The 25727-nt window shown below is 41.4% G+C and overlaps 1 protein-coding gene and 1 long non-coding RNA gene across 24 annotated transcripts in view; one reads left to right on the top strand and one right to left on the bottom strand.

Annotated features, from left to right (window-relative positions):
• Window positions 1-25727, top strand: part of SGK3 (serum/glucocorticoid regulated kinase family member 3) — an 85721-nt gene that overhangs the window by 14777 nt on the left and 45217 nt on the right. For 5 of the 21 annotated variants that reach the window (XM_075920603.1, XM_075920587.1, XM_006131476.4 and 2 more), the window contains exon 2: window positions 23785-23992. The exons of 1 other annotated variant lie outside the window; for it this stretch is intronic. In XM_075920603.1, coding sequence (XP_075776718.1) covers window positions 23915-23992 — 78 coding nt within the window. In that variant the 5' untranslated portion in view covers window positions 23785-23914. Of the gene's footprint in view, window positions 1-7429; window positions 7514-8764; window positions 9997-10031; window positions 10172-10570; window positions 10640-13605; window positions 13658-16608; window positions 16711-23784; window positions 23993-25727 lie in introns of those variants that run through there. 15 more of the 21 variants (XM_075920588.1, XM_075920592.1, XM_075920593.1 and 12 more) reach the window with 9 other exon arrangements.
• Window positions 1-25727, bottom strand: part of LOC142827044 (uncharacterized) — a 57033-nt gene that overhangs the window by 12296 nt on the left and 19010 nt on the right. Inside the window, exons 2-4 of one of the 3 annotated variants that reach the window (XR_012901415.1) lie at window positions 17189-17330; window positions 11699-11932; window positions 611-733 (exon numbers count right to left, since the gene is read on the bottom strand). This is a non-coding gene — a long non-coding RNA (uncharacterized LOC142827044). Of the gene's footprint in view, window positions 1-599; window positions 734-11698; window positions 11933-17188; window positions 17331-25727 lie in introns of those variants that run through there. The other 2 variants (XR_012901416.1, XR_012901414.1) reach the window with 2 other exon arrangements.

Here is a 25727-nt window from a genome sequence, read left to right as displayed (position 1 = left end):
TTTTAGTTATATAATTTAATGAGAAATGTCTTTGATGTTTGGTTAGTTGCTTTAGAAATCTAATGGCAATTAATCCCATTGCTGGAGGGGAAAATAGACACTTTAATAGGATTTGAACCCTGAACATTTTAAAGCAGATATACTTTTGAATAGCTTACATTGTCATTGGTTAATAACTTGTATGTCTCTGGACATTCTACAGGCCACTAGAGAGCTCCCATGTTGTCCAATTAACCTAATAAGGATATATTGATAAAATACAAATGCATCTGACAAAGTGGTTTTTACCCACAAAAGCTTATGCCCAAATAAATCTGTTAGCCTGTAAGGTTCCACAGAATACCTCATTGTTTCTGCAGATACAGACTTAACATGGTTACCCCTCTGAGACTTGAAATAGTGTCTAAATTCATTTTTCAATTACAATCTAAATTACAATATGAACAATTAATGAAAATCAGATGAACTTTTTGAGCAAAAATGTTTAAATATTTTCATAAAATGCTGAGTTTAGATTTGTACATTTTGGAAAATGATCAATTTTGACACTGACTAAAAATTGTTTTGAAGTTACGAAGACTGAAAATTTATATGTAAGCCAAAAAAACAATTGCTCTATCACACAAATTGCTTTTAATCTTCATCTGCTTGTTGAAGAAAACTCTGGCTGGAATATAGAAAAATTCTTGTTCTTACTATTTGAAGGAGAATTGACTAGGTTCATCTCAGGATCCTGTGAGAGAGAAGCAAGGATTTGACTCAAATACTGGCTGTAGGAAGGATTAATAACATTAAACAATTTTGCTAAAAAAAATCCATTCATCTTAAGTCCTTTTAAAACTATTTGTATGCACTCACATCAAAACTAAAAATAGATTAGAAGTTTTGTGATGCAGTGTTTTGAAACGAGACAAGTAGTGTTGACTGGAGCAACCTACAGTATATTCCTATCCCTCAAAACAACGTATATTAGCACTACTTTGCTTCCTGAAATTCCATGTAAAATATGAAACACAAACGTGTGTCAAAATAAGATCCACTAACACACATCTATGCATATTGTTTCTTTGTGTCCCATTGTTGAATAATCCATAATAAAATATGGGACAACAAAATGTTAACAATTGAAATTGTGATGTTTAACTATTGAGTTATCACTTTGAGCAATAATTAATGTAAATGGAAACATTCTTACTTTTTATATAAAGAAATAAAAATACAGCTACATATCACTATTTTTCTTTTATGTTAAAATCCATCTCAATTTTCTTATGATCACAAGGACTTTTGATAAGGCTGTATTTTAATCTTAGTAGATGCTCTCAATACACTGGGGAAGTTCTGAAGTTGAGAGGTAGGACACTTCATGCATGGACTGGACACAGATTATATAATTTATGGTATAATGCACTGCCCATTAGATTATATAATTATGGTTGGAAAAGTGCCTATAGTATAAAATCTAAAAATGGTACTTTCTTAATCAAAAGATCAGCTCCTTTGTCACCCTACATCATCAGAGATATAGCTGCTTGCTTTTGTGATGGATTTTTTTTTTAATCATTACTGTTTCCTCCCATTATTGTATACACTCTGTAGACTTACGTTAGAATGAGCTGGTTTGTCTTCTGGCTTGGAGAGTTCAACTGAACTGCCAATGGTGTTGCAATTACACACGTTTGCTGATGCCAGAACAAGTGTGACCATCTCAGATACCAGGCTAAATTTGCAGATGTGATAGTGTGGGAGTGGGAAGATTTTGTAGTGGAGCAAATTTGATATGAAGATCATTGATAAATTTGGGATTCCATAATTCCTTTCTTTGGTAGAGCTATGTTTTAGCTGGCCACTGCAAAACAATTTCTTCTCTCCAGAAGCTAGGCATGCTACTGCTACCACATTAAGATCCTAGTAGCCAGACAGTGAGGCCAACAGCTGCACAGGGCCCCTAGGCAAGGCAGAGGGGCTGATCACAATCCTGGAAGGGGCAGAGCCTCACGCAGAAGGGTCAGTGCTAGGGCTAGGCAGCCCTTAGCACTATCCAGAGAATGGTGCCCTAGTTGATGGTGTGGACTCTGGAGTAGTGCTGGGGATAGGGGACTTAGAGTGCAGGAGGAGGCTCTGGGCTGGGATTGAAAGTTTTTTATTGTGACAAGGGGATCAGGGCTGGGGCAGAGGGTTGCAGCAGGGGTGCTCAAGAGTGCAGGCTCTGGGCTGTGCTTTCCACCTCAAGCAGCTCCTGGCAGCAGCAGCAGCATGTCTCCCTTCTGGCCATCTTCTGTGTGCTCCTCCCCCTCCACCCGCTTTGCAGCCATCACCCCTGCAGCCACTGGTGCTTGGGGCAGAGGCAGCACACCCAGCTCTCTAGCTGTCCCAATGCTCCCTGCAGCTCCTGGGAATAGCGAGCCATGGCCAATGGGAGCTGTGAGCAGCCATACCTGCAGACACTTAGGTAAATAAAGCTTTTGGCAGCCTTCCAGGGGCTAACCCTGGTGATCCATGTCCAGTCCATGAGCCACTTATTGCCTTGCCCATCCCTGCCATTGCCACAACTTTAAGTGACACAATCTCTCCAACTAGCTTGAAGCTACTTCTTTTGGTGAAGCCTATTGAGAAGGCTGTTTCCAAACAAAGTCTTTAAGGCTCTTTCATCTCAGTGAATTTAAGCATAGATCTGTCTGGTACAGAAACTGCAGTGATGTTGGTGGTTTGTGTCCTATGGAAAATGGATGGAGAACATGTGTTCATGTTGATTATTTTATACCTATCACCTGTTTTTGACATGCTACTGTAAGATACTATTTGCTGTACTTGTAGACCCTATGTCAGGGCTGCCGTTCTGATCCACCAAGAAGTGACCTGTTAATAGTTGTCAGAACTAGAAGTACAACTCTGGCATAGGACTCCAGTCTTGGGATCAGATTGTCAAAACTATGGGAATCCTGATTGATTCCCTTCTATTTAAACAAAGTAGAGGAAAAGGAAGGTAATTCCTGTAACTGGGTTTTCCCCTGCTAAGGGTTATATGGGCTTTCCCCCCCTCTGTACTACCTATTCCTGCTGCCTGACTCTGGCCTCTATGGTAACCTGTCTTTGCTTGTCTCTTGTTGTTCTAAGTGCCCTGATCTGTTGGTTTTGGGGGGAATCAAAGCGGGTAATATTGGGAAATTGATGATCTACTTTGAGATTCCTCTCAAGCAGAGTTCTGACTGCTTCACTGTGAACACAGCTTGGAATACGTATTAGCATATGTGTGGAACACCGCTTTTGTTTTTCCATCATTTCTAATCCTACGAGTATTAAGAGTGGCTTACACAGTTACTAGGCATAGATTTGGACTAGCCAGGTGAAACCAAGTCCAACCCAGACAAGATTATGGGAATCTACAGGAGGCATCCAGAAGAAATGCTAGCAACCTATTTCCATCATTGCTTTATGAGATTTATTGTTCCTGTTTCAAATTTGGGGATTGTTGGATTCCCCACTTGTTCCTAAATGTCCAGGTAATTAGTTGGGATGTTAGCAAACATTTATTTTTGTAAAAGTTTAACTGCTGAATTTCTTACACAGAGGGGCAAGTCAATACCATACTACAAAATATTAGAGAACATGTCGGGAATAATTCTTAATTGAGAAGGGGGTTGATTATGTCCTAAATCCTCTGTATCCCTAATTTCTGCTTCTAGGATACACTTAAAAATGCTGCATTTTAGTTCCTTGCTGCTGTTCATTTTGATTTTTAGCTCAGTCAGTAGCAGCAGCAGCAGGGAGTAATTTTAAGCGCATATTGTCAATACATATTGTTTCTCCTTCACATTTATTTTTTAACTATTGCTTCTCACTCTGCTGGGGTTGGAGAAATATTCTGGAAATATTTTCTTTTTTATGTACTGGCAATGTGTAAAATAAGGCAAGAACCTGAAAATTGAGAGGTATCCCGTGATCATTGGGGGAGGGGTGTGTGTGTGTGTGTGTGTGTGTGTGTGTGTGTGTAAAAATAAATATAAGTAGAAGGTTCATGGCTGCAGTGCACTCTGATATACACATCAACAGTTACTGGTGTATATTCTAGAATAACTGAGTGCATAGCATGGGAGCATAAATAAGGAACACACTGACTTGAGGGGATTTACTGTGGACAAAAGATTAATGTGAATGTTGAAATGTGTAATCCAGTTCAAAGGGCAAGTTCAGTTTTGTATAGGTCTTGATTTGTTAAACAATCTTCAATAAAGTCTCCTGAATAGACTAAAATCATAGTACTCGTCTGAACATCCATAAGGCTTTTTTTAAACTTAAAATTCCCAAATGTATTTCCTATTATATTGTTCAGAATATTTAAATTTGTTCAAAATGAATAGCTAAATCTAAAGACATGAGAAGTGCCTCTAAGCCAGGGCTGGGCAAAATACAGCCCGTGAACCAGCTCCAACCTGTGCTGGATCCGGTCAGCATGGCGCCTCAAAGCCTCGCACATAGTTCAGAAAAGCAGCTGCAGGGCCCTGTTTAGTCTTTGAACAGTTGAGACCGGGTCAAGAGGAGGATAAACTTTGATTGCTGCCCCCGCCCCTAGCACAGTCCTATTGGCCATGAAGAACAGGCAGCACACACAATGTCCCCTTCTTCCTCCCCCCCCCCCCTCAGGCTTGCATCTATTTACAGATACACATGGCCCCTGTAGCCTGCCTGAGAAACCTGCTGGGCTGATGGCTAAGAGTAGCCCTGGTAAGTCTCTTGGCCAGAGCCTGCCTCTGGCTCCCTAACTCCTCCCTCACCCCAATCCTCTTTCTTCCCAGATGTTTCACCCCAATCCCCTGCCCCAGGTCACAACCCAAACCCCTGCACCCCAATCCCTTACCCCAAGCTCCTTTCTGCACCTAACCTCCATCCCAGACCCCGTATCTTCTCCATTAATTTAATGGAAGAGTTCAGCCCTTGTCCATTTTCCAAATTCTTGGAGTGCCCCTCACATAAAAAATTATTGCCCCCCCCCCCCTTTCCCTGTGCTAAGCTAAATAGCACATGGCATAGGGCTGGGTCAATCCTCTCATTATGCAAAAACTATGTGAGTGGTTTTGGTGTAAGTTGCTCTAATTCAGAGTGTGGTTCTCCATACCTATGTAAACGTTTGGCCCAAAAGGACCCCCACTTAGAGTAACGAGAGACCGACAACAGAGTCAATGGATCAGGGCCAAGTTCTCCAACAGTAGTGAAGGTGGACGGGCCACAACTGTGTACACATGGAATGTGTAGGGTCGAACGATTAGATCTTTATAATTGTTACCCATGCTTTCAGAAACCAACATCATCTGGCAGAAGTGCTCCTGGGAAGAGGTGTCTCCCAAAAATAATCCCCATGAGGCAGAGTAGTTGTAGCCTTGATGATCCCAACTTTCTGTAAGTCCAAAACCGACCTTAGAGGTGCATTCAATATCACATGGGATGTGTTATCACTGAATGACATGTGGTACATGATAGCTTTTGTTAAAGAACTCATACAAGATCATAATCACCGGTGTCAACAGGCCTATCTGCCACTAAGCAATCAAGTTACCAATACCATAGAAGGAATAACCTACTGCCATTCCAGTGATTAACCCTGATACTGACAGGTTGGCCAACTTTGATATACTTTCAAAAGTGGCACTGCATTCTCTTCAGCCATGTTGTCTGAATTAGGAATGTTACATTGATGTTAATTTACTAATCAAGTAGTTGATAGAATATTTATCAACAAATTGATTAGTCCATAGGGGAAGGCAGCCTGGCTTGCGGTGAGTCCAGGACCAAACCCTGCTGTGGCTCTGCAATTGAAAATGCAGTAGGGGTGGGGTGGGGTGGGGGGGGGGAAGGAGGAGAGAGGGCATTTTAAAACTGCAGAGCTGCAGCGGGGTTTGGTCCAGACATGGCGCAAGCCTGGACTGAGACAGTCTGCATGCCCAGCTGGCAACAGCTCCTGTCTGTGGGGATCCCAGCAGGGAATTGGGGACCCTCCATGGACAGGGGCTGTTTCATGGTAGCAGCCCCTGGTCACCCTTCCCCTACGCTGCTGCCTCTGATAAAGGAAGCAGCGAGGGGTGTGTGCAGGTGGCACTGTAGAGATGATGCTGTGGGGAATGGACTTTTAAGCTGGCTCTCCCCAGCACTGGCTCCCTTCTCCACCCCTCCCCCGCCCCCCTGCTTCCCTTTGCTGCCTCAGAGTGGGATGGAATGCGAGTAGTCAACTTGTCTACCTGATAAGCGTTGGCTTATTGGGTAGTGAAGTAGTCCACTACTCACTTACATCCATAGCCTGAATGAGACAAACACCCCAGCACATGATTCTCATATTCTCCACTGTTGTGTAAAGGGTGCATGGATCAGAGCACAATGTGGCACACCCTATGGAACTGCCCTGCAGATTTGTAGCTGTGAGAACTTCACTACTCAATACCAAGTGTGGTGCCATCAACCATGGACAGTCTTCTGTAGACTGCATTTTTTTTTATTGTATATCTTGGAAGAGATGTTAGAGCATTTTTCTCCATCCCTGCAGTTGCTGGAGCAAGTAGTTTCCAGTCCTGTCCAGGGTCTTCTCTTCTGCCCCTTCCAACTCCAGTTATGTTGTAGTACTAACCTTCCCTGAGCTGACACCTCTGTTCTGGAGGTCAGTCTCATGACTGTGTTTTTTGCTAATGAGTAAATAATTAACTCAAACTACTGGCTAGCTAAAAAAGCAGTACAATAAACTATTTTATGTGTGTAACACAACTGAATTACTTGACAATCTCAAGGGTGTAACAAGTTATTTTAACTGACAAATTCAGAAGTCCTTTCTTGCAAAGGGACTTCAGAATTAGAATAGTGGCAGAGTTTCTTTAGGTATTATTTAGGAACTAGTGACATGGAATAAAATCTTCACAGTTCAGAATAAATAAAAAGCAAACTGTTGCTAAAGGGTAGATAGTCAGGAGACACCGTAATATCCACTTTAAAATAAACACCAAGAGGAAAAAAGCAATTGTTCCATAACTGTTTACTTTGCCATTTTTAACAAGCACAGAAAAAGCAGAGAAACTGGGATTGAGTGAGTTGATTTGTAGCTGTTGTGTGCATGTATTAACGTCAATGTTTTGATTAACATGTTGTATTTCAGTGCCAGACTCTCTGTGTTTTGGATGACTGTTGATGAGTGACAGCTTGGTGAAATATTTTCAGCGGGCAGATTCAAAAACAGGCTATCTCAAATTGACGTATTTGCTGTGTAATCCACGATAAGACTATGTTAAACATCATATCTAGTTGGGTTAAATCTAGGCTGGTTAAAAACACGGGGTGGAAAAAATAAATCTGAACTAGGGTTAATAGAAACATTTCTGAGACTTTTAAGTTCTGATGGAAACAGTTTTGTTTGTTTTTGTTTGACTGGCACTTTAATATTTCCCTACAGTGTTTCTGGAACCCAATGCATCTTTCTACATATCTTCCTCCAAACAAAGTGAAATGGACTAGGGAAATTTTACATCCAATCCAGGTATAATGTAAAGAGTACATTATACATTGTGATCTTTGTTAAATTATAATTAAGAACAGGTATTTACACTGGTGAGGGACAAGTGGGTGAACATTATTTTATTGAACCAACCAGCTTTTGGGTGTGTCAGAGACACACACAAATTAGAGCACCACAGAGATGATTTAGGTCTGGGTTCCTGGTGTCCCTTCAATCATTCATGTTAATAGTTACTGTTGAAAGAGACTTTTGCCTCTTAAGCTTTAACAAATTAACAATACAACTGTACCTATTTAATTGAATATAATTTCTAACTTAAGAAAATGTAGACACATGTAGATACTCATTTCAGTTTGTGGTTTAAGTCACTAATCAATGTAGTTGAATTAACACTTTCCCTACAACTGTTTCATGTAAGCCCTCATACAATTATGTTGATTGTTGGCTACCTGTATGGCTGACACGTTCTAATTTATTCCCATTTATAGAAACTAGGTTTTTTTTCTGGTTTTAGCCTGCTGTCTAATTTCATGTTCACCTGCATGTCTAGAGCTAGCAAACAGAATAAACAAGAACAATGGCATTGCTAAAACAATTTGAAAGCAGACCTACCTTTTAGCCCCAGTTCTGATATCCTTATGAGTTGCACCTGGCATTCAGTGGGATTGTTTATAAATTAAAGTGTAACTCCTTTCCATTCGGATGTTGAAATTTATCACTTAAGTTTGGGAGGTATAAATAGTGTTTAAGCACACTTGTCTACAGCCACACTGCTTTAATAAAGCAGATGTAAAGAACCAGACCGGCAATGGTTCCTGCCCAAACTGGTGCCAAATTTACACAAAACGCTCTGAGCTTTCTACTATTAGGCTATGTCTACACCGTATGGGTGCATCTAGACTGGCAAGATTTTGCGCAAAAACTTGCCAGCTGTCTACACTGGCCGCTTAAATTTGCACAAGAGCACTGACTTTAATGTACAAAACCAGTGCTTCTTGCGCAAATACTTTCATGCTCCTGCTCGGGAAAAAGTCCTCTTGTGCAAGTATACTTGCGCAAGAGGGCCAGTGTAGACAGGGAAGAACTGTTTTGCGCAAAAAAGCCCCGATGGCTAAAATGGCGATTGGGGCTTTCTTCCACAAAATCGCGTCTAGACTGGCCACGGGTGCTTTTGCACAAAAGCACTTTTTGCGCAAAAGCATCCGTGCCAATCTAGATGCGCTTTTGCAGAAATACTTTTAATGGAAAAACTTTTCCATTAAAAGTATTTCCGCAAAATCATGCCAGTCTAGATGCTGCCTATACGTGTTCTTGTGCAAGTCAATTTACAGTAAAGCATCAGAAGAGAGGGCTTCTTGTGCAAGAGTTATTCCTCTCCCCACGAGGAATAGGGCAACAGCAGTTTCTTATGCAAGAAAACCCCTATGGCTAAAATAGCCATCAGTGCTTTCTTGTGCAAGAGAGCATCCACGCTGCCATGGACGCTCTTGCACAAAAGCACATGGCAGTGTGGACAGGCTCTTGCGCAAGAATGTTTGCGCAAGAACTCTTGCGCAAAACAGTTCTTGTGCAAGAAGACTGCAGTGTAGACTTAGCCTTACAGAAGATTTTCATGTTAAAGTAATTGATAGTTTGGGTGATTATCTTGCCTACTATCCTAGTCGGTAAATCATATAACTTGTGTTGCTAAATTGGGGGGGGGGGGAGAGGGGGTGTGTATAAAAGTTGTCAAGGGGTAAACCTGAAAAATTAAAGTAGTTTTTCATCCCTATTTTAATCGAGTTGTCTTGCACTCTAAATCGTTTAACTTTTTGCCTAACATCCTCATGTTGAGGATTATCAGTTTATTCGGCTTTTCCCCACTTATTTCTCTCGAGCTACAGGACCTACCTTTCCTGCTTTTATGTTTGAAGGCAGCAGTGGCCTACACGCAGCCTTTCTATACAGACCAGGTTCTCCTAATGAGTACGCTTTCCTAGCAGAGCTCTTCTCCCCTTGCTCCGCAAAGCTGTAGGAGCGCCCTGCCCCTGTTGCTCTTAATCCACCTGCGCCGTCTGAAGCTAGGACAGTTTGCAGCATGGCGTCCAGAGACGCAGCTGCGCTAACCTGGCGGGGCTGGCACAAGCAGGGAGCAGCAGGGCAAGAACCGGGCGACACGTGCAGAGAGGCCCGTCCCCTATAGCTGGCACTAAGGGAAAGGAGCCCGGGGATGGAGTAGGCCCGGGGTCCATGCCCGCCCGAAGTGTATGCGGGAGGGAGAGGAATGTGCTGCTCTCCAGGCTGGCGGAGGGGGAAGGATCGGGGCCCCGGAGCCGCCCTGCTCTGGGCACCAGCGGGCTGTACCGTGCAGGGCGCGGCTGGGCGCCTCCGCCCCACCCGCTCTGCCGGCGCCCGGCCCGCCCTCCACCTGGCGGGGCCACCTGGAGCCGCGGGCCCTGATTGGCGGGGCCGCTGCGTGTGGGCCGGGGGAGCTGCGGGCCTCGCTGCCTCCCCGAGGGAGCCAGGTGCGTGGGGAAGCGCTAGCCTGGCGTCGGGGCTGCTGCGCCCGGTTAGGCTGGGGGGGGAGGCGGGCTGGGGCTCCGCCCGGCCGCCCCGGGGGTTAACTCCGTCTCCGCCGGGCGTTGCGTTGGCCCGACGCCCTGGGGCGGGGCAGCTGCCTGCCCAGTGCCAGGATGCGCGGTACGGGATGAGGGGCAGCGCTGGGGGGCCTCACTGGCCCCCTCCAGAAGGGGGTTGATGCTCGCGGGGAGGGGTAGGTGTTGTGCCTAGTTTTTCTCCTCTCCTTTAAGGATATTTTAATGCCCCCTCCCCCTTTCCCCATCCGGGGAGCGCGTTCCTGCGGGCGGGCTGGGGCGATGCGTAGCTCATCCTCAGAGTCCGTGTGTCTGGCGGGTGTGTTGGGCTCCAGCGCAGAAGATGCGCCTGACCCAGCCGCAGCGCCTGGGGAGCTCCTCCCGCTTTAGTGTGGGGTGCAGTGGTGCGAGTCCAGAGCCAGTCTGCTGCCTGCTTTGCCCGCTCACGGATCTGCTGCCGAGGAGCTCTAGTAAGGGTGGCTTCTGATCTGCTGTTCCCCCGCAGTGACTGGTGTCTCGTTCCTTGGCCCAAAGCTAACATCCTGCTTCTGAATAAGGAGATTTGCACCTTAAGGTTAGTATTGTTGAGGCCTGGGCTGAATGTAGTAGGAGTGGGTGGTGCTTTTCATTGGTTCTCCTTTAGTCCTTAGTGACTTGTGATACAGAGTATGAGCTGCTCTGGCTGAGAGCACTAACAGCTGAGTACTGTGTTCTATGTGATGATCAGAAAGAGGACCGTTCCTATTGCCCTCTAATCCTTGTTGGAAGAGATCAAGTATGTGTACAGAGGTCTCTCGTGGGCATACCTAGAGAGAGGAAACCGAACACTTTGTCTTGCAAGTAGTCAGGTGTCTGTCTCTTTGATACAGCTTTGGGTACAGAGTGCAAGAGAGGAGAGGTTTCAAGCCATGTACTCTAGGAGCTTTGGAGCTTCAAGGGCTCAGGGGGATGGAGGTGGAAGAGGAGTCCTAAAGTGAAGGAGATACTAGTCAATTTATCTAGACTTTTCCTATTAAGATAAGCACATCGTGTCATTTCTTCACCTTGTAACAAGTTGCAATGAATTTGAGCCCCTGCTGCAAGGACTTGAGGGAGGGAATGGGATCTACTGTTCAGTAAGTACCCTTCTGTTCTGTCAGTCCCTGGGATGATGAAGTGAAGCCACATCCTGTGTAATGATATAAAACTCTGTCTTTGGCAGATTACTTTGTGTTGTTCAAAATTGTGTAAATATGTGGGAAAACACGTATAGAGGGGGAAAAGCCAATAGTTGTACAGGAGTTGATGTGTCTGAACTCCACTGAGACTGCTCCTTCTAAAATAAAAAGTGATACTTTGCACCCCCATCCCTTTACTGCATAATATAAATTTGGATCTCCTGGGAGAATGTAATTAACGTCCATTAATATTTGAAGACTTGTGTCTGTGAATGCTAGAGCTTTCTAATTTATTTTCATACAAATGTCAGGGGAAGGTTGGTAAATTCTCTTCCTACACTTCCAAAAGATACCCTTCTAGTATCTACTTCTAAACATGCCATAACTCCTCAACATGGAATGTGGTTTGTCACTCACTTCTCTATTTTTGAGGTTTGTGTTATCACTTGCTAAATTTATTACAACACAATATTTACCTCCTGTCTGCAGTTTCAAGACCTTTGTGCTTCTCCCAACAATGACCACATTCCTAGGAATTTCACAGATAAATCACCATCTTCATTTTTCATGCCATCAGGTGCTTCGTAGCTTTCAGTGAAGATATACATAATATGATTATACACAGGGGCACCCAAGTGTGAGTCTGGAGAAACTCTTGTGTTATGCTGACTTGATACATTTCAGTTGTTTAAACTGAAAATGCCCTTTACCTGGTAAAATAAAAATACTTTGAAATTGTTCTTGTCTTATGAGTACCTAAACATAGGGGGTTAGTTTTTAAGTTGTGCTCATCAGAACACTAATTGGATGTTTCAGGCAACTGCTGTTTACTTCTCTAAATGACAAAATTTAATAATACATCTTAAAAGCTTGTAACAGGAATTAATAAAACAGGAAAATTCAAAATTAGAGGAGACTGCATAATTCATTATAGCTATTTTCTTGAAGATCCTTCTGAAACTAAAGAAAGAATGCCATTAACTTTTTAACTCCAACTTTTCATATAGGCCTCCTACAAACTCAATATTTTTATATTAACTTTTTGAAACTGCTGAGTTTATAGTGCTTTTCACAGTTGCCATTTGTATTCTTTTTAAAGAATGCAGTATGTAAGATTTGTGGTAGAGCCATTTTTCCAAGTTTAATTTGTATGTAGCAGGAAAGAATGGCTATTTTTACTACTATGATACTCTTTTAAAGCTGTGTAAATTTAACTCAGCTATATTCTGCTTGATGGTAGTCTTAATACATGGGGTCTGACTGTTGCCTGGCTTTCATAAGCACCTTTCACTATAAATCACAACCTTGCCACATTAGAAATTGTGATACCAACTCACATTGTAGGCATAATAATGTTTCTATATCCTTAGCTTTAAAAAAACCTGTTTATTGTGATCTTATTCTGTTGTTCACAATTGTCATGTATGTGTGTATTGAAAATATCTTTACCCCACCTCTTGTTAAAATATTGGAGGCAGCTTACAAAAAAATTTTCAACGCGATAAGTGTGTGTGTGTGTGTGTGTGTGTATAAAGTAAAATACAAGACCCCAAAGTGAGGGGAATATAAAACCTGCTAAAACACCTCAAGTGGAAGGGGACACACACATACCCCTAAACACCAGTAAAAACACTGGTAAAAAGGGCCATATTTTTATGGTCGAACTCTAAGTTCTGTCTTTGTACTTTAAAAGTTCAAATTTCATAAACCATAAGGGTCCATTACAGTGATCTAGTCTGACCTATTACATCATACATATAATAAAATTTCACCAAATAGTTCCTGCACCATTCTCTTAGGGTGCATCTAGACTGGCAAGATTTTGTGCAAAAGCATTTGCTTTTGCACAAAAGCATTTGCTTTTGCACAAAATCTTGCCAGCTGTCTAAACTGGCCACGAGAATTTGCACAAGAACACTGACAATCTAATGTAAGATTGTCAGTGTTCTTGCGGAAGAGCTCTTGACGCTCCCACTCAGGAAAAAGCCCTCTTGCGCAAGTGTTTTTGCGCAAGAGGGCCAGTGTAGACAGGGACAGGAATTTTTTGTGTAAGAAAGCCCCGATGGCAAAAATGGCTGCTGGAGCTTTCTTGCGCAAAACCGCGTCTATACTGGACACAGATGCTTTTGCGCAAAAACAAATCTTTTGCGTAAAGGCACTTGCCAATATAGACGCTCTGTTGCGGAAATACTGTTAACGGAAAAGTTTTTCCGTTAAAAGTATTTCCGCAAAATCATGCCAGTCTAGATGCAGCCATGTTGTCTAGCAGAAAACATACATTTTAGGGGAAAAAAACTGCATACCTGTGTAAAATGTCCAATAACTAATCACCTTTTCTGTAAAGAATGTGTAACATTTCTAATCTGAATTTGTCTGGTTTCAGATTCCAGCCATCAAATCTTAGAGAGCCCTCAACTTTCAGATCCTTTCCTGAAGTAAGCACTTAAAATATACAACTGGATGAATTCTCAACCTAAATGCAGAGCAACTGATTTTCTGCACTTTGAGATAAGCAGGAATTCTCTCTAGCTGTGCAATTCTTCACATTATATCTGAAAATTTTCATAATTTCAAAAGCTTCAAGGGGTAGCCAAGTCTGTCAGTACAGGATAAACTTAAACAACAAATAGTCTGGTAACACTTTAAAGACTAACAAAACATGTAGGCTGTGTCTAAATTGGTGCGATCTTGTGCAAAAGCGGCCACTTTGACGCAAAAACTTGCTGCCTGTCTACACTGGCTGCGAGTTCTTGCGCAAGTACACTGACAATCTAAGGTATGAAATCAGTGCTTCTTGCGCAAGAACTCTGATGCTCCCGCTCAGGAATAAGCCCACTTGTGCAACTCTTCTTGCATAAGAGGCCAATGTAGACAGGCAACATGAATTTCTTGCGCAAGAAAGCCCTATGGTTAAAATGGCCATCAGAGCTTTCTTGCGCAAGAGTGTGTCTATACTGGCATGGATGCTCTTGTGCAAAAGCACATCTCTTGCGCAAACGCACATGCCAGTGTAGACACTCTCTTCTGGAAGAGTTTTTGCACAAGATCATGCTAGTGTAGATGTAGCCATAGATGGTATCATTAGCTTTCATGGGCACAGCCCACTTCTCCAGATGACTAGAGTGTTGATGTCCAGAGCGAAAATAAATACGGGGGGAAGAGAGAAGGGGGAAAAAATGGGAGGGGGGGGGAAACAAGACGCTGTGGGTATTTAAAAAAAAAAAAAAAAAAGTTACATTCCAGCTCGGCTTCCCCTTGATATTTTTATACCCACTGCCACTTCTTGTTTTCCCCCCTCCCATTTTTTTCCTCATTCTCTCCTTTTCCCCCTCACCCCCTCCGTTCTCCCCTATTTATTTTAGTTCTGGACATCCAACACTCTGGTCATCTGAAGAAGTGGGCTGTGCCCACAAAATCTCATGATACCATCTACATGTTTTGTTAGACTTTAAAGTGCTACCAGACTATTTGTTGTTTTTCCATTATTTCAGTCCATTTACTCATTTCATTCCAATCCCTTCAATATTATACATGTTGAGTCAGATACATTCATACACTGATATCAGGTAGCCAGTAAGCATTGGTTTGCAGTACTGATCAATAGCTGTCACGTTTACAATAATAACAACATGAATCTACTGAAGTCAAATGTGAAAATTCAAAAAATGAGCTAACCGGCTTATACATCGTTAATATAGCAGTGGTACCTAGAGGCCACAATCAAATCAGTATTCTGTGATGTTGGACATCGTCCAAAACACACAGTGATGTAGATGTTTGGATCAGTGCCAATAGATGTAAAAATGCTACCATTCTGAGTTTGAACTGGTGTGATTACACAAAGTGTGAGGTATGGGGGGGAATTGAGCCCACAATACTACTGTTGCTTTTTTCTTTTTGGTTTCTTTGGACTCTGTTCTACTTATCTGTTATATTCTTTTAATGCTCTTGTTGCTGTGTCAGTCCAGCACCTTGCAACTAATATCCTGGCCCAGCTTCTCTTGGAAAGCAAGATGGTTTTCTCAAAATTATTACTTCACCGGTTGTCATTGTTGGAATTTGACAGCATTGACTTCTGCAGAATTAGGATACCTAAATTTGAAGACTATGCTTGGAGTTGATGCTTTCTGTCCCATTATCTTTGTTCTGGAGACATTCCATTTTCCAGACCTATTACCTTATTGATTATTACATTTTGCAACTTTTATTCCGAACTTTGCAAATATTGTAGCATCTGCCTCGCTTCCCCTCCCCCCCCAATAGGTTAGTATTCTCAATGGTGTACAAGATATACTTGATCCTGCCTCAGTGCAGGGGCTGGATTAGATGACCTGATGTCTCTCCCAGCACTAAATGTTTATAATTTTACAAATGGAGACAAAGTTAAGTTAGCTTTTCCAAAGCGCGCCCCCCCTTCCAAAAAATAAACCAGTAGTACAGTCAGAATTGGAGTTCGCAGTTGTGACCCATAATCCCATATTTGTTGTACCATACTAGTGGTCTCTGTCCTTCTTAAGCACAAGATCACTTTTTGAATATAAGTGCAATCCAGGATCTACCTCAACCCAAATGCCCTTGCCCCGCCTCCCTTGTGCCCCTTCTCTGAGGCCCCGCCCTTGCTCATTTCTTTTCTCCCCCCCCCCCCCCAATCCTCCTTCCCTTTCACCAGGCAGGGGCACAGGGTTGGGGCAAAGGCTCTGGTCTTGGGCTAAGGAATTTGGAGTGTGAGAGGGGCTCTGAGCTGAGCCTGGAGCAGGGGATAGAGGTATAAGAGGGGGTTCAGGCTCTGTTAGGGAGTTTGGGTCTAGGGGCCTCAGAGCTAGGGCAGGGGCTTGGAGTGCAGGAGGGGGCTTATGAATAGGGCAGGGGTCTGGAGCTGGTGCCAGCTAGGTGCTGTTTACCTCAGGTGCCTGCAGGGTGGTGGTACAGTGGGGCTAAAAGCAGGCTCACTGCTGTCCTGACCATGCACCACTCTCAAAAGCAGCCAACAAACTCCCTCCATCCCAAGCCCTGTTGTTCCCCCACCCTCTGTTCTGTGGAGACAGAATACAAGGTGGGAGGGGGACACACTGACATCAGTGCCACCTCCTTTCCCTTCCCTCTTCTGCATGGCAAGTGGGAGGCTCTGGATGGGGGGGGCAAGCTCTAAGGCAAAGGGCAGGAGATGTGCCACAGTGTGGGGAGGGGCAGTTGCAGTGCCAGCACTTGATAGCCCCCTTGCCAAACCAGTCAGGATCACCTGTCAGAGGCTCTAAGATTTAGCTGTAGATTCCAAGATAAAGCTACTGGTTGTTGACCATGGTACTACACTATCTTGCCTCTTTAAATGATATGACAGAATATATGTCATAAATTAGATGGATTGTTCTCCTCTTTTTGTTTACAGAAGCCTGGCTGCCTGCTGAAGCAGACTTTGACACACTGCAAGTGGTTGGAGCAAAGGAAGTGGGATAGGCTTTATTATAAACTTTGTCAGAGGTATCTCAAGGTGCTAAACCAAAACTTTTAATCCATATTTATGAGCTTGTCCTTAGGCAATCAAAATTTGAAAACTTTGGCCTAAATTAATTTGGCACAGCAAAACAATGCAGAAAACCTAGGTGGTTGGCATATGACCAGCACTAACTGATTTTACTGTGCATAGCTCATCACTCAGATTAATCACTTTATACATTTTCAATTGTATCCCTTTATCCAGATTCTCTAGACTAATCATTAAGGAATAGATGTGGCTAAATAAGTTCACTAACAATTTTAGAGGGCTGCTCTTAAGGCAAGGCTAGGAGCTTGCTGACTGCATGCTCGGCTGTTTAATAATGATCCATACTATGGGGCGAAGCCTGCAGTTCTCAGCAGTCTCTTTCAGTAAAGACTTCCGATAGAAATATTGAAATTTCACATGCAACAGTTAGTGGTTGTTCCAGACCAGATAAAGTGTTTCTGTCCTACTGGACCTGTAATCGTACCTGAGAGTATAAATAGTGAATATTCCCCTTCCTCTTTCTTCAGCGAGGGAAGTAGTGGATGTAGACTAGGTTGATTATCCCCTTTTTCCTGTTCCTCTTCATTCTTCTTTAATCTTTCTCACTCACCTCTAACCTTTCTTTCCTGAAGTGTTAATAACAAAAGAGTTAGTTTCAGAGGGGTAGCCGAGTTAGTCTGTAATGCGAAAAACTTAAACAACAAATAGTTTGGTAGCACTTTAAAGACTAACAAAACATATAGATGGTATCATGAGCTTTCGTGGGCACAGCCCACTTCTTCAGATGACCAGAGTGTTAAATTGCACCAGACTATTACAGAATGATGGTTCCCCCTCTCCTCGCCCCCATGGGGTTAGAGACTGTTTTGTTTTTACAACAGCACTCTTACTGTTAAGGTAGGAGTGAGTGTGGTGCTGGGGGAGGTGCAATACACAAATTTTTTTTCCGGTTTGACAGCACTTAGTCTTCGTTTAGTTGCTTTTATCACTTTTTGTAGAAGGCCGATGTTGCTCTCCCTATCTTATGAACTAGCATTGCTTTCATCATCTCTTATCTGAAGGAGATCCAAGTGCAAGCTGTCCTAGGGTATTTACCACTAATGGCAGCAGAGCTGAAATGGTGACCAGCGGGAATGTGTGGAGGAGGAGTGGGCCCAGGCATGTAGGGAAGTGCTTTGCAATCTCCTTTGCTGGAAAGATTTTTGTAAACATCATCAGGGATAAACTTATAATGAAAATGAAAGGTTTTTTTTTTTTTGTATAGACCTTTTTGTACGTGCTATTTAAGGGTGATTTATTTGAAACTTGAATTATTTTGAAGTTACAGAGGGGTAGCCGAATTAGTCTGTAACTGGGAAAAACTTAAACAATGAATAGTCTTGCAGCACCTTAGAGATTAACAAAACATGTAAATGGTGTCATGAGTTTTCGTGGGTCAGTCAACAGATCCAAGTGGATTTGGGTCCCTCTTGAAATTTTAGTAGCTTTGTCAGAATTTAAGTTAGCGATGACAAATTGAATACTTTGTAACCTCATGATCCCTGAGAATCCCTGGCTCTCTTCTTCCTGTGCTTATCCTATCCTGATGCACTGAAATGGATACTCTGGCCAAATTTAAAGAGAACGTGAAGCCTATTCTTAACTCTTACCCACAACATGAAATCTTCTATTTAGCCAGTGTTATTTCTTGCAAGTCCCTCCAGCACCAGGATCAGTCTCAGCTGGAGCTTTCCAGATCTTGAGTTCACTTATGACCCAGCCCTGGATTTAGATCTAGCTTTCCAGAGGTGAAAGGTTAGTGGAGCCACCAAATGTGTGGTCACCTGTTTATATTCCTGTCTTGAAAGGTACATGCCAGATTCTTTTCCTGTGGACTCTTTTTTCCAAAAAAGTGTATGGAAAAGTCATCTTATTTTCAACTGCCCTCCCTTTCCCTGTCTGCTGCTTATTGCTCAAAGTGCTGAGGAAAAAGAAAGTACTCTTCCTTTGCTGTGTGGGAACAATAACAACAGCATTGTCAGTGGGACTTTGAGTACGCTGTTTGGTTATTAATTACAGCTGTATAGCCAACATGAGAATTATGCATCAGATGGCTAATCTAGTTTTAGCTTTTGAAGGACTAGGAGTTTTGTTTCCTTGCGGTATGTCTGCACAGCATTCTACACAATGGGACTGTGACCCTGATTGGGTCCCTTGAGTGCTGTCATAACTAGTTTAAAATAGTTACCAATAGACTAAAGTGTTTCTTTTTTTATTAGATACAAAATTTGAGAAGCCTTTCATAATACAGTTTGGGCCAAGTTTCTAATCCCCATGGAAAAGTATTGGAATAGGAAGGGGCTGACTTTCACTAATTTACAGGGCATTCTGGGGGTGCTTGAAATATTTCTGTTTCTCTTCAGCAAGAGCTTCTCCATGGTGAAGGATTAAAGTCAGCAGCAGGAGTCATTGGGAAGGGGGTATTGATTAAGTTATTTAATACCTTTTTCCAAAAGTACAAGCAGCTAACCAGGGTTAAAAAATGTTTAGGAGCTTGCTTATGGAACCATATTTTGAGTGCTGAAACTTCACTGGCTACTATTCTCTTCCTTAAAACCAGAAGATTTGGAAGTTTATTTTGAAGGTAGAGATGAGTCAACTTCAGAGGGTGGATTGAAAAAACTTCTTGGATTCCTGTCAGTCAGGAATCCAATCCGAATATGGAATTCCCATTGTATGTATATATTGATCCACCTTGCTCAGTTTTTATAATAGGTCATTTGAGGAGATTGTCAGATGTGTCTGTACTGGACTGTTGTGTGTCTGTTATTTGTAACCTCCACATTCTGTTATCCTTCCATTCACAGTTCCTGTGTGGGAGGGAAGATGTGGATAAAATGGAAATGATCATATAGTTCAACCCAGAAGAAAACAAAAGACATGCTTTTTGGTATAAGACAGTGAGACACCTGTTGTCCACTACTACTATCTAACAAGGATGTATTCTTTAACTTTGTCAAAATGATTCATGGTCTCTGGTCTCTGTCACAAGAGCAGCAATGGATCCATACAGGCATTTGCTTTTGATGATTTTTCATCTGAAACTTCCAAGAAGACTTTGCCCCATTCTTCTCTAATGCAAACCTCAAAACAGAGAGCTATGCAAATAGCTACTTTCATTTCACTGGCAGTTCCTAAAAATCTCTTACAAAAAAATCAGATTGTACCATATTCAGTCTTTTGGGGGATCTTCAGCAGAGAAAAATGGGTTAACTTTTGTTTCCGGTCAAACTCTACTTTGTTTCAGCTTTGGTCATTTTGCCTTGTTGTAGTTTAGCAAAGAAAATGAAGGTCTTGATGTACAAAACTGGTGGTGGTGTCACCACCTCTTGGTTAGAGAGCACTCACCTGAGATATTTGAGACCCAAATTTGAATCCTTACTGGGACTTTGAACACAGGCCTCTACCTTCCCAGATGAGTGCCCTAACCATCAGGTTATAGGGTATTCAGTCAGGATTGTTCTCTTCTCCTGATTAAGCTGTTACTCTTTGTGTAAATTGTCACCTGGAGTAGGATCTAGGATCCAGGAGTTCCTACTCCCACTAGGGAGTCCTAAGCAGAGGGCAACAGTCATATTTGCTCTCTGGTCCAGTGACTTTTTCAGTCATTTTATACAAAGTGGAACAGCTTCAACAGGTGCAAATGAGATATTTCTCTCACTAGGATGGGAGAACCTGGATTCAGCGCCCTCTTCCAGAAGGGATTTACACTGAGTCTCTCATATGCCAGGTGGATCACTACGTGAATGTTTATAAGGGGGAATGGCCACCTCCTCTAAACTTTTGCTCTTTTTTTACATTTAAATAGAAACAATTTACTGAAATCAGCCCTAGTTCATAAAACATCCAGTCAACTCAAAAATGTATTTTTTTTTTTCCAGTGGAAAAATGTTCTTTGTACAGAGTTAGACAAAATTTTTCCATACAACAGTCATCTGCACCTTTTTTCCCTCTTCAGTGTTTGGGAGCTCCACTTGATACTGAATGTCTCCCGACTGCTGTGGGTTGTCAGGTGTGGAGACATATCTTTAAGTCTCTGCAGTGGATTCCTGTGTATACTTGAGTGCAATTCAAGATGCGTGGTCTAGTTGTTTGAGACTTTCATCTTTCCTTTTATTTGTCCTCGGTGTTGAGACTATCAGGAAGGCACTTGTTTCTTATAGGGGAGCACTCTAAGAATTGGTAGAGCTTTCCCAGCTGACTGCTCCTATATAGAATTCACCCCTTTCCGTATGCCTGAGCCTGGCCATCTGAGGCATACTGCAGTGCTTGCTTCAACTTGTATGCTAATGTCTGTCTTGTTTTAATGGTTGATACATCGAACTTGTGTTCCTTATTGAATCACTTAGCCACCATACTGCGAGGCACTATTAACATTAATAAATAAACCTGATAATCTTCAGTATTACAGCGATGGAGGAATCAAGAAAAAAAAATTTGAAATGAAGTTTTCTGTTACAGTTGAGTTACCATGATAGTTGAATATTGCCATTGAATAGAAACGGCATGATGTTTCTTCTGGAGTTCCACAAGCAAGCAATAATTGCTCTTTTTACAAATTTATCACCTATTTTTAGTCATCTGGTGCAAATATGGTATTGTAAATGTAGTCTCCTCAGGGAAACCTGTGCAGTGCAAACTGCATCATGCAAAACTCCAAGAAACTTGCAGTATAAATATTTTTGTTCACTGACTTTTCTGAAGTCATCTTCAGCTGTTCATTCTCTTCCACCCGATCAAAATGAGTAAATTTACCTTGTATTTACCTGTAGGAAGCCTGCCTTCGACTAATTTTGAGGCTTCCCTGCAGTGTAGCTTGAAATAAGCTATTTTGGAATAACTATTCCAGAATAGCTTATTTTGAAAAAACTGCAGTATAGTTGTACCCTAAGAGCCCTGTAAGCAGTGGGAGTGTTGGTAATGATGCTAGACAATATTGACTTCACGTGGTTTGGCAAATTCTCTGGTTTGTCACCAGTCAGATCCCAGGGTGCTGGACAAGAGAGGTTCAATCTGTAGTAATTATGGTTAACTGTATAATACCACTCTTTTTATTAGTAGCTCATCAGAGACACAAATTTCTAGCTGATTTGATATGCGTAAGATAATCTAATTCTGTTATGCAACCTATTAATATATCTGAGTTAAACTTGGAAACATACTCTGTTAGTAAGCAGTAAGTATGGAACAGTCAAACATTAAGGCAAATGAGTCAATTTTTTTAAAACAAATGTTGACTGCTCTGTATAGCTATTCAGTGAATGACCTTCTTTTTCATTGCAAGTACAATTGTTCCTGCACTTTTAATATTTTCACCATATTTGTTACCATTCTTTTAACTGTAAATTATAGTTAATGGCCACGTTCCTCAAAATCTAAGGAGAAACTAGAGAAGAATTGGTAGAGTGGAAGCTGATTAGATTTTGATTAGAAGTAGTAAACCAGAACCTTCTAAGATTTATTTATTAGTTAGATATTAAAAAATCTCCTCAGTTGGATTCCTGGGGCTTTTAGTCCAAATATATTCAAATATACTGAGACACAAATATAGATGTGTCTCTTACAGCAAAATTGTATCAAATTTGTTGGGTTTTTTGTTTTTTGTTTTTTTGTGTTTTGTTTTAAGGTCTTGCCCTTGAATATGCATTTCAACTTCTCTCTTTTGAGAAAGTGGCAGTTAAACATTGAGTTTTGCACTCTCCAAAGTTTTCTTCCTGTAGAATTGGATATGAAACAAGCTAGTTTTCGAATATTTTACTATTACCTACTTTTCTGTTTGTGCCTTAGGGTTGAACTGAATTTGGTTTCAAAATGAAACAAACTAAAAACTCAAATATCAATGTGTTCCTGAACAGGAATTTTGTTAAACTTGAGCATCTATTGATGGTTCTCTTGTGTGCTATTTCAAAATTGTACTGTGGCAACTTTTAGCTGGCCCAGTTGGGTTTTAGGCTCTTTTGTGCTAGAAACACAACAAAATATCTTTCCCTGACCCAGCAAAAGTCAGTGAAATCAACTTGAAATCTAGACTTCAGAAAACTAGTTAAATACTAACGTGTCCCCTTCCTATTTTTTGTGGGTATCGGTTTTTCATTTTCTTGTCTTTTGAAATGTCCCTGTTCCCTATTACTGTGTGACAGACCTACATGAAGAGAGGTGAGGTTGACTAACTGTCTGTACAGGGGAAATGATGAAACTCTCTAGACCATGTGCTGTCAAAAGCACAAAGTAAGCAAAGCTGGGGAAAATCTCTCCCTAATCTGAGTTTCTGCTTGATTTGTAACTGCAAGTGAATGTTCAGATGTAAGTGACTCTCTTTAAAAATTAACTATGTTCCTTTAAACTTGAAAGATTTTTCCTCATATCTTTCCTTTTCTTCCTGCCATGTGAAAGTTAAATATACTCTGTGTGTTCTGGCAAGTATGCAGTATCCTGAGGTGCATTCTTGTACATCTGAAAATATTTCAGAGGGGTAGTCTGAATCTGCAAAAGCAGCGAGGAGTCCTGTGGTACCTTATAGACTAACTGAAGTGTTGGAGCATAAGCTTTCGTGGGCAAAGACCCACTTCGTCAGATGCATGCATGAAAATATTTAGAAATCTTGAATAAATTATTTCTACCTAAATGCAACTCTTACAGCTGACTTGACTCTGATAAATATCTTCCTGTAACCTTGTTGTCCCTAATTTTGTATTGCATCCCATGGCCCTGATTCTGCAAGCTAGTTTTTAAAGAGGGGTCTTAAACTAATGCAGAGCCCTCTTTTGCCCTCTGAAGTCAATAAGGCTCTGTAAAAGCCCACCAGCATGGAATAGCTTGTGTAGTCTGGGCCTGAATGTATGTATGTTGCAGACCTGAGTGATGTCTGTTAGCCTCCCTGTCCAAAGGCCCCAGTCAGGCTCAGACACCAGTTTTGCACTGTGTACTATATACATGCATAGAAAGCTATGATACCTGCTCAGAGAAGGAGCTCGCAACCTAGTTCTAACCATGCAAATGAACAATATTTTTTATTAATATTATCTTTTAATTACATTTAAGGTTGCATGATGGAATTTAAATTTTCCCAAGTAAAGCTGCACATTTTGGATCAGTATCATTGAAATATTCTTCTGCTTTGTTGGACACTGTGTGAGACTCTTGACAAAAGCTTGCCCAAAGAGGACACAAAATGGATCTGAAAGAAAGCTGCCCAAGTGTTAGCATTCCAAGCTCTGATGAACATAGAGAGAAGAAAAAGAGGTTTACTGTAAGTATGTAAGCATTTCTCAACAGGCTACTTAAGTTACTTGTGTGCTAATGTATACAAAGCATACATCTTAAATATTTTAATATTCTTGTGCTCTCCAAGATTGATAGAAATTTGTGTTTGCTCACTTGCAAATGATATGTACTGGACACAGAAAACAAAATTCTTTACAAAATTAACCTTCACACACAATAGTCACTGTGTACTGATAGGACTTGTATTCTAGAGTGTCTCTTTTTATATAGTTCTGTTTTATAAATTCTTGCTATTTCTTTAAACGGATTTGGAGCATTTTTTTCATATTTGGCATCTAGGATATAATTGTGGGGGGACTTTTTTTCCTAAGAAACAGTACGATGTCCTAAGAAAAAGTTGAGTTCCTGAATACAGATAGTCCACATTACTTCTATATCTTTACAGTTGGCTTTATGTTTTTAAAGAGAACTCATCGCTACCTGTTTGCCCACCATTTTCTCTGACAATTATGTTCTCAGCAGTGTCCTGATTGACACATTTTGTACATCATAGAGGCCTTTAAAAATCTGGCAGCAGGCAATATCTATTTGTTTTGGTTAATGGTAGAAAGAATCTTACTTAAAGTGGTTTGGGTTGTTTTTTGTCTTCTATGTCTGATGTAGAATAAAGACTGCATCTTTATGATTTCTTTCAAAAATGTGATCTGATTCATTACTCTCTTGTGCAGTTTCTTCCTGAAACTGAGATGTTGGCTAGCTTTTTCTAGTTTATCTAGAGAATTAGAAAAATTCTCTTTTATTTTCTCCAGGTTGTTAATATGCTATCGATGAAAGTGCAAGGCTATGTCTGTTTTCAGACTAGTGGAGTTATTCTCTTTATCTTCAGAAGGGAAAGAATGCTATCTGATGTAGTCAATGCAAGTATTCAAGTGTATCATGATGTAACTATTTTTTGGGGAGAGGGAAAATGGAAAAGAAAAGGTGCAAAAGAAAAGCTCTAAAGCTGGAAGTTAAAGTTTGAGAATGCATGGGGGTGGTGTGCATTTGAAGTTTATTTCATGAGTTTGAAAGAAGTAGCTCATTCAGAAGTCTCTGATCTTCCTGCAACAAAACTAGGACAATGTACTGCCTAAATGTTAATTCTTTACAGCCTTGTCAACGGTTAGATGTTTGTTTGAAATTTCATGCTGTGGTATGTTCATCAGTGACAGTAATGGAGAGAGCACTGGAGCATGCAAGGCAGTGACAGTCCCCAGACTCTTAAGCACCAGGTCACATAAATCCTTAGGCAGAAACCCAGCTGTAGCCCAGAGTCTGTCTGTCTCCCTGGCATTCCTGCCTGTGGAGCTGCTCCAGTATTAGCAACATTGGGGAAATTTTAGGGAGAAGAGACACAGTAGGCACTGTCTAACCAGGTGAATATTCCCTATAGAAACATATTGCTAAGTTTTGGCTTTTTCTGCTTTATATCAAGGAATAATTAGCATCCTGATGAATTAAACTTTTTCACAGAAAAGCTTGTAGGCTTGTCAAGTATATTTTAGGATTTAATAACACTATCAGCCAAGAAGTGATAGGTGCAATAATTTCAATAATAGACCTACATCCTCCAGAGTATTTTTATGGCTATTATATTGTGTTTAGTTTCTTCTTGCAAACCTATATTGGAATGACTCTGTGGAGCCTATGGTCGTTACTCCTTGAGACTGCAAGAGGGGATTACTAAAAGAAGAGACAGACACACGGGGCAATCATTGTAA

This window comes from Pelodiscus sinensis, chromosome 2 (assembly GCF_049634645.1).
Source record: "Pelodiscus sinensis isolate JC-2024 chromosome 2, ASM4963464v1, whole genome shotgun sequence".
In the NCBI taxonomy this organism is placed as follows: domain Eukaryota; kingdom Metazoa; phylum Chordata; order Testudines; family Trionychidae; genus Pelodiscus; species Pelodiscus sinensis.
This window is presented reverse-complemented; position numbering and strand designations above follow the sequence as displayed.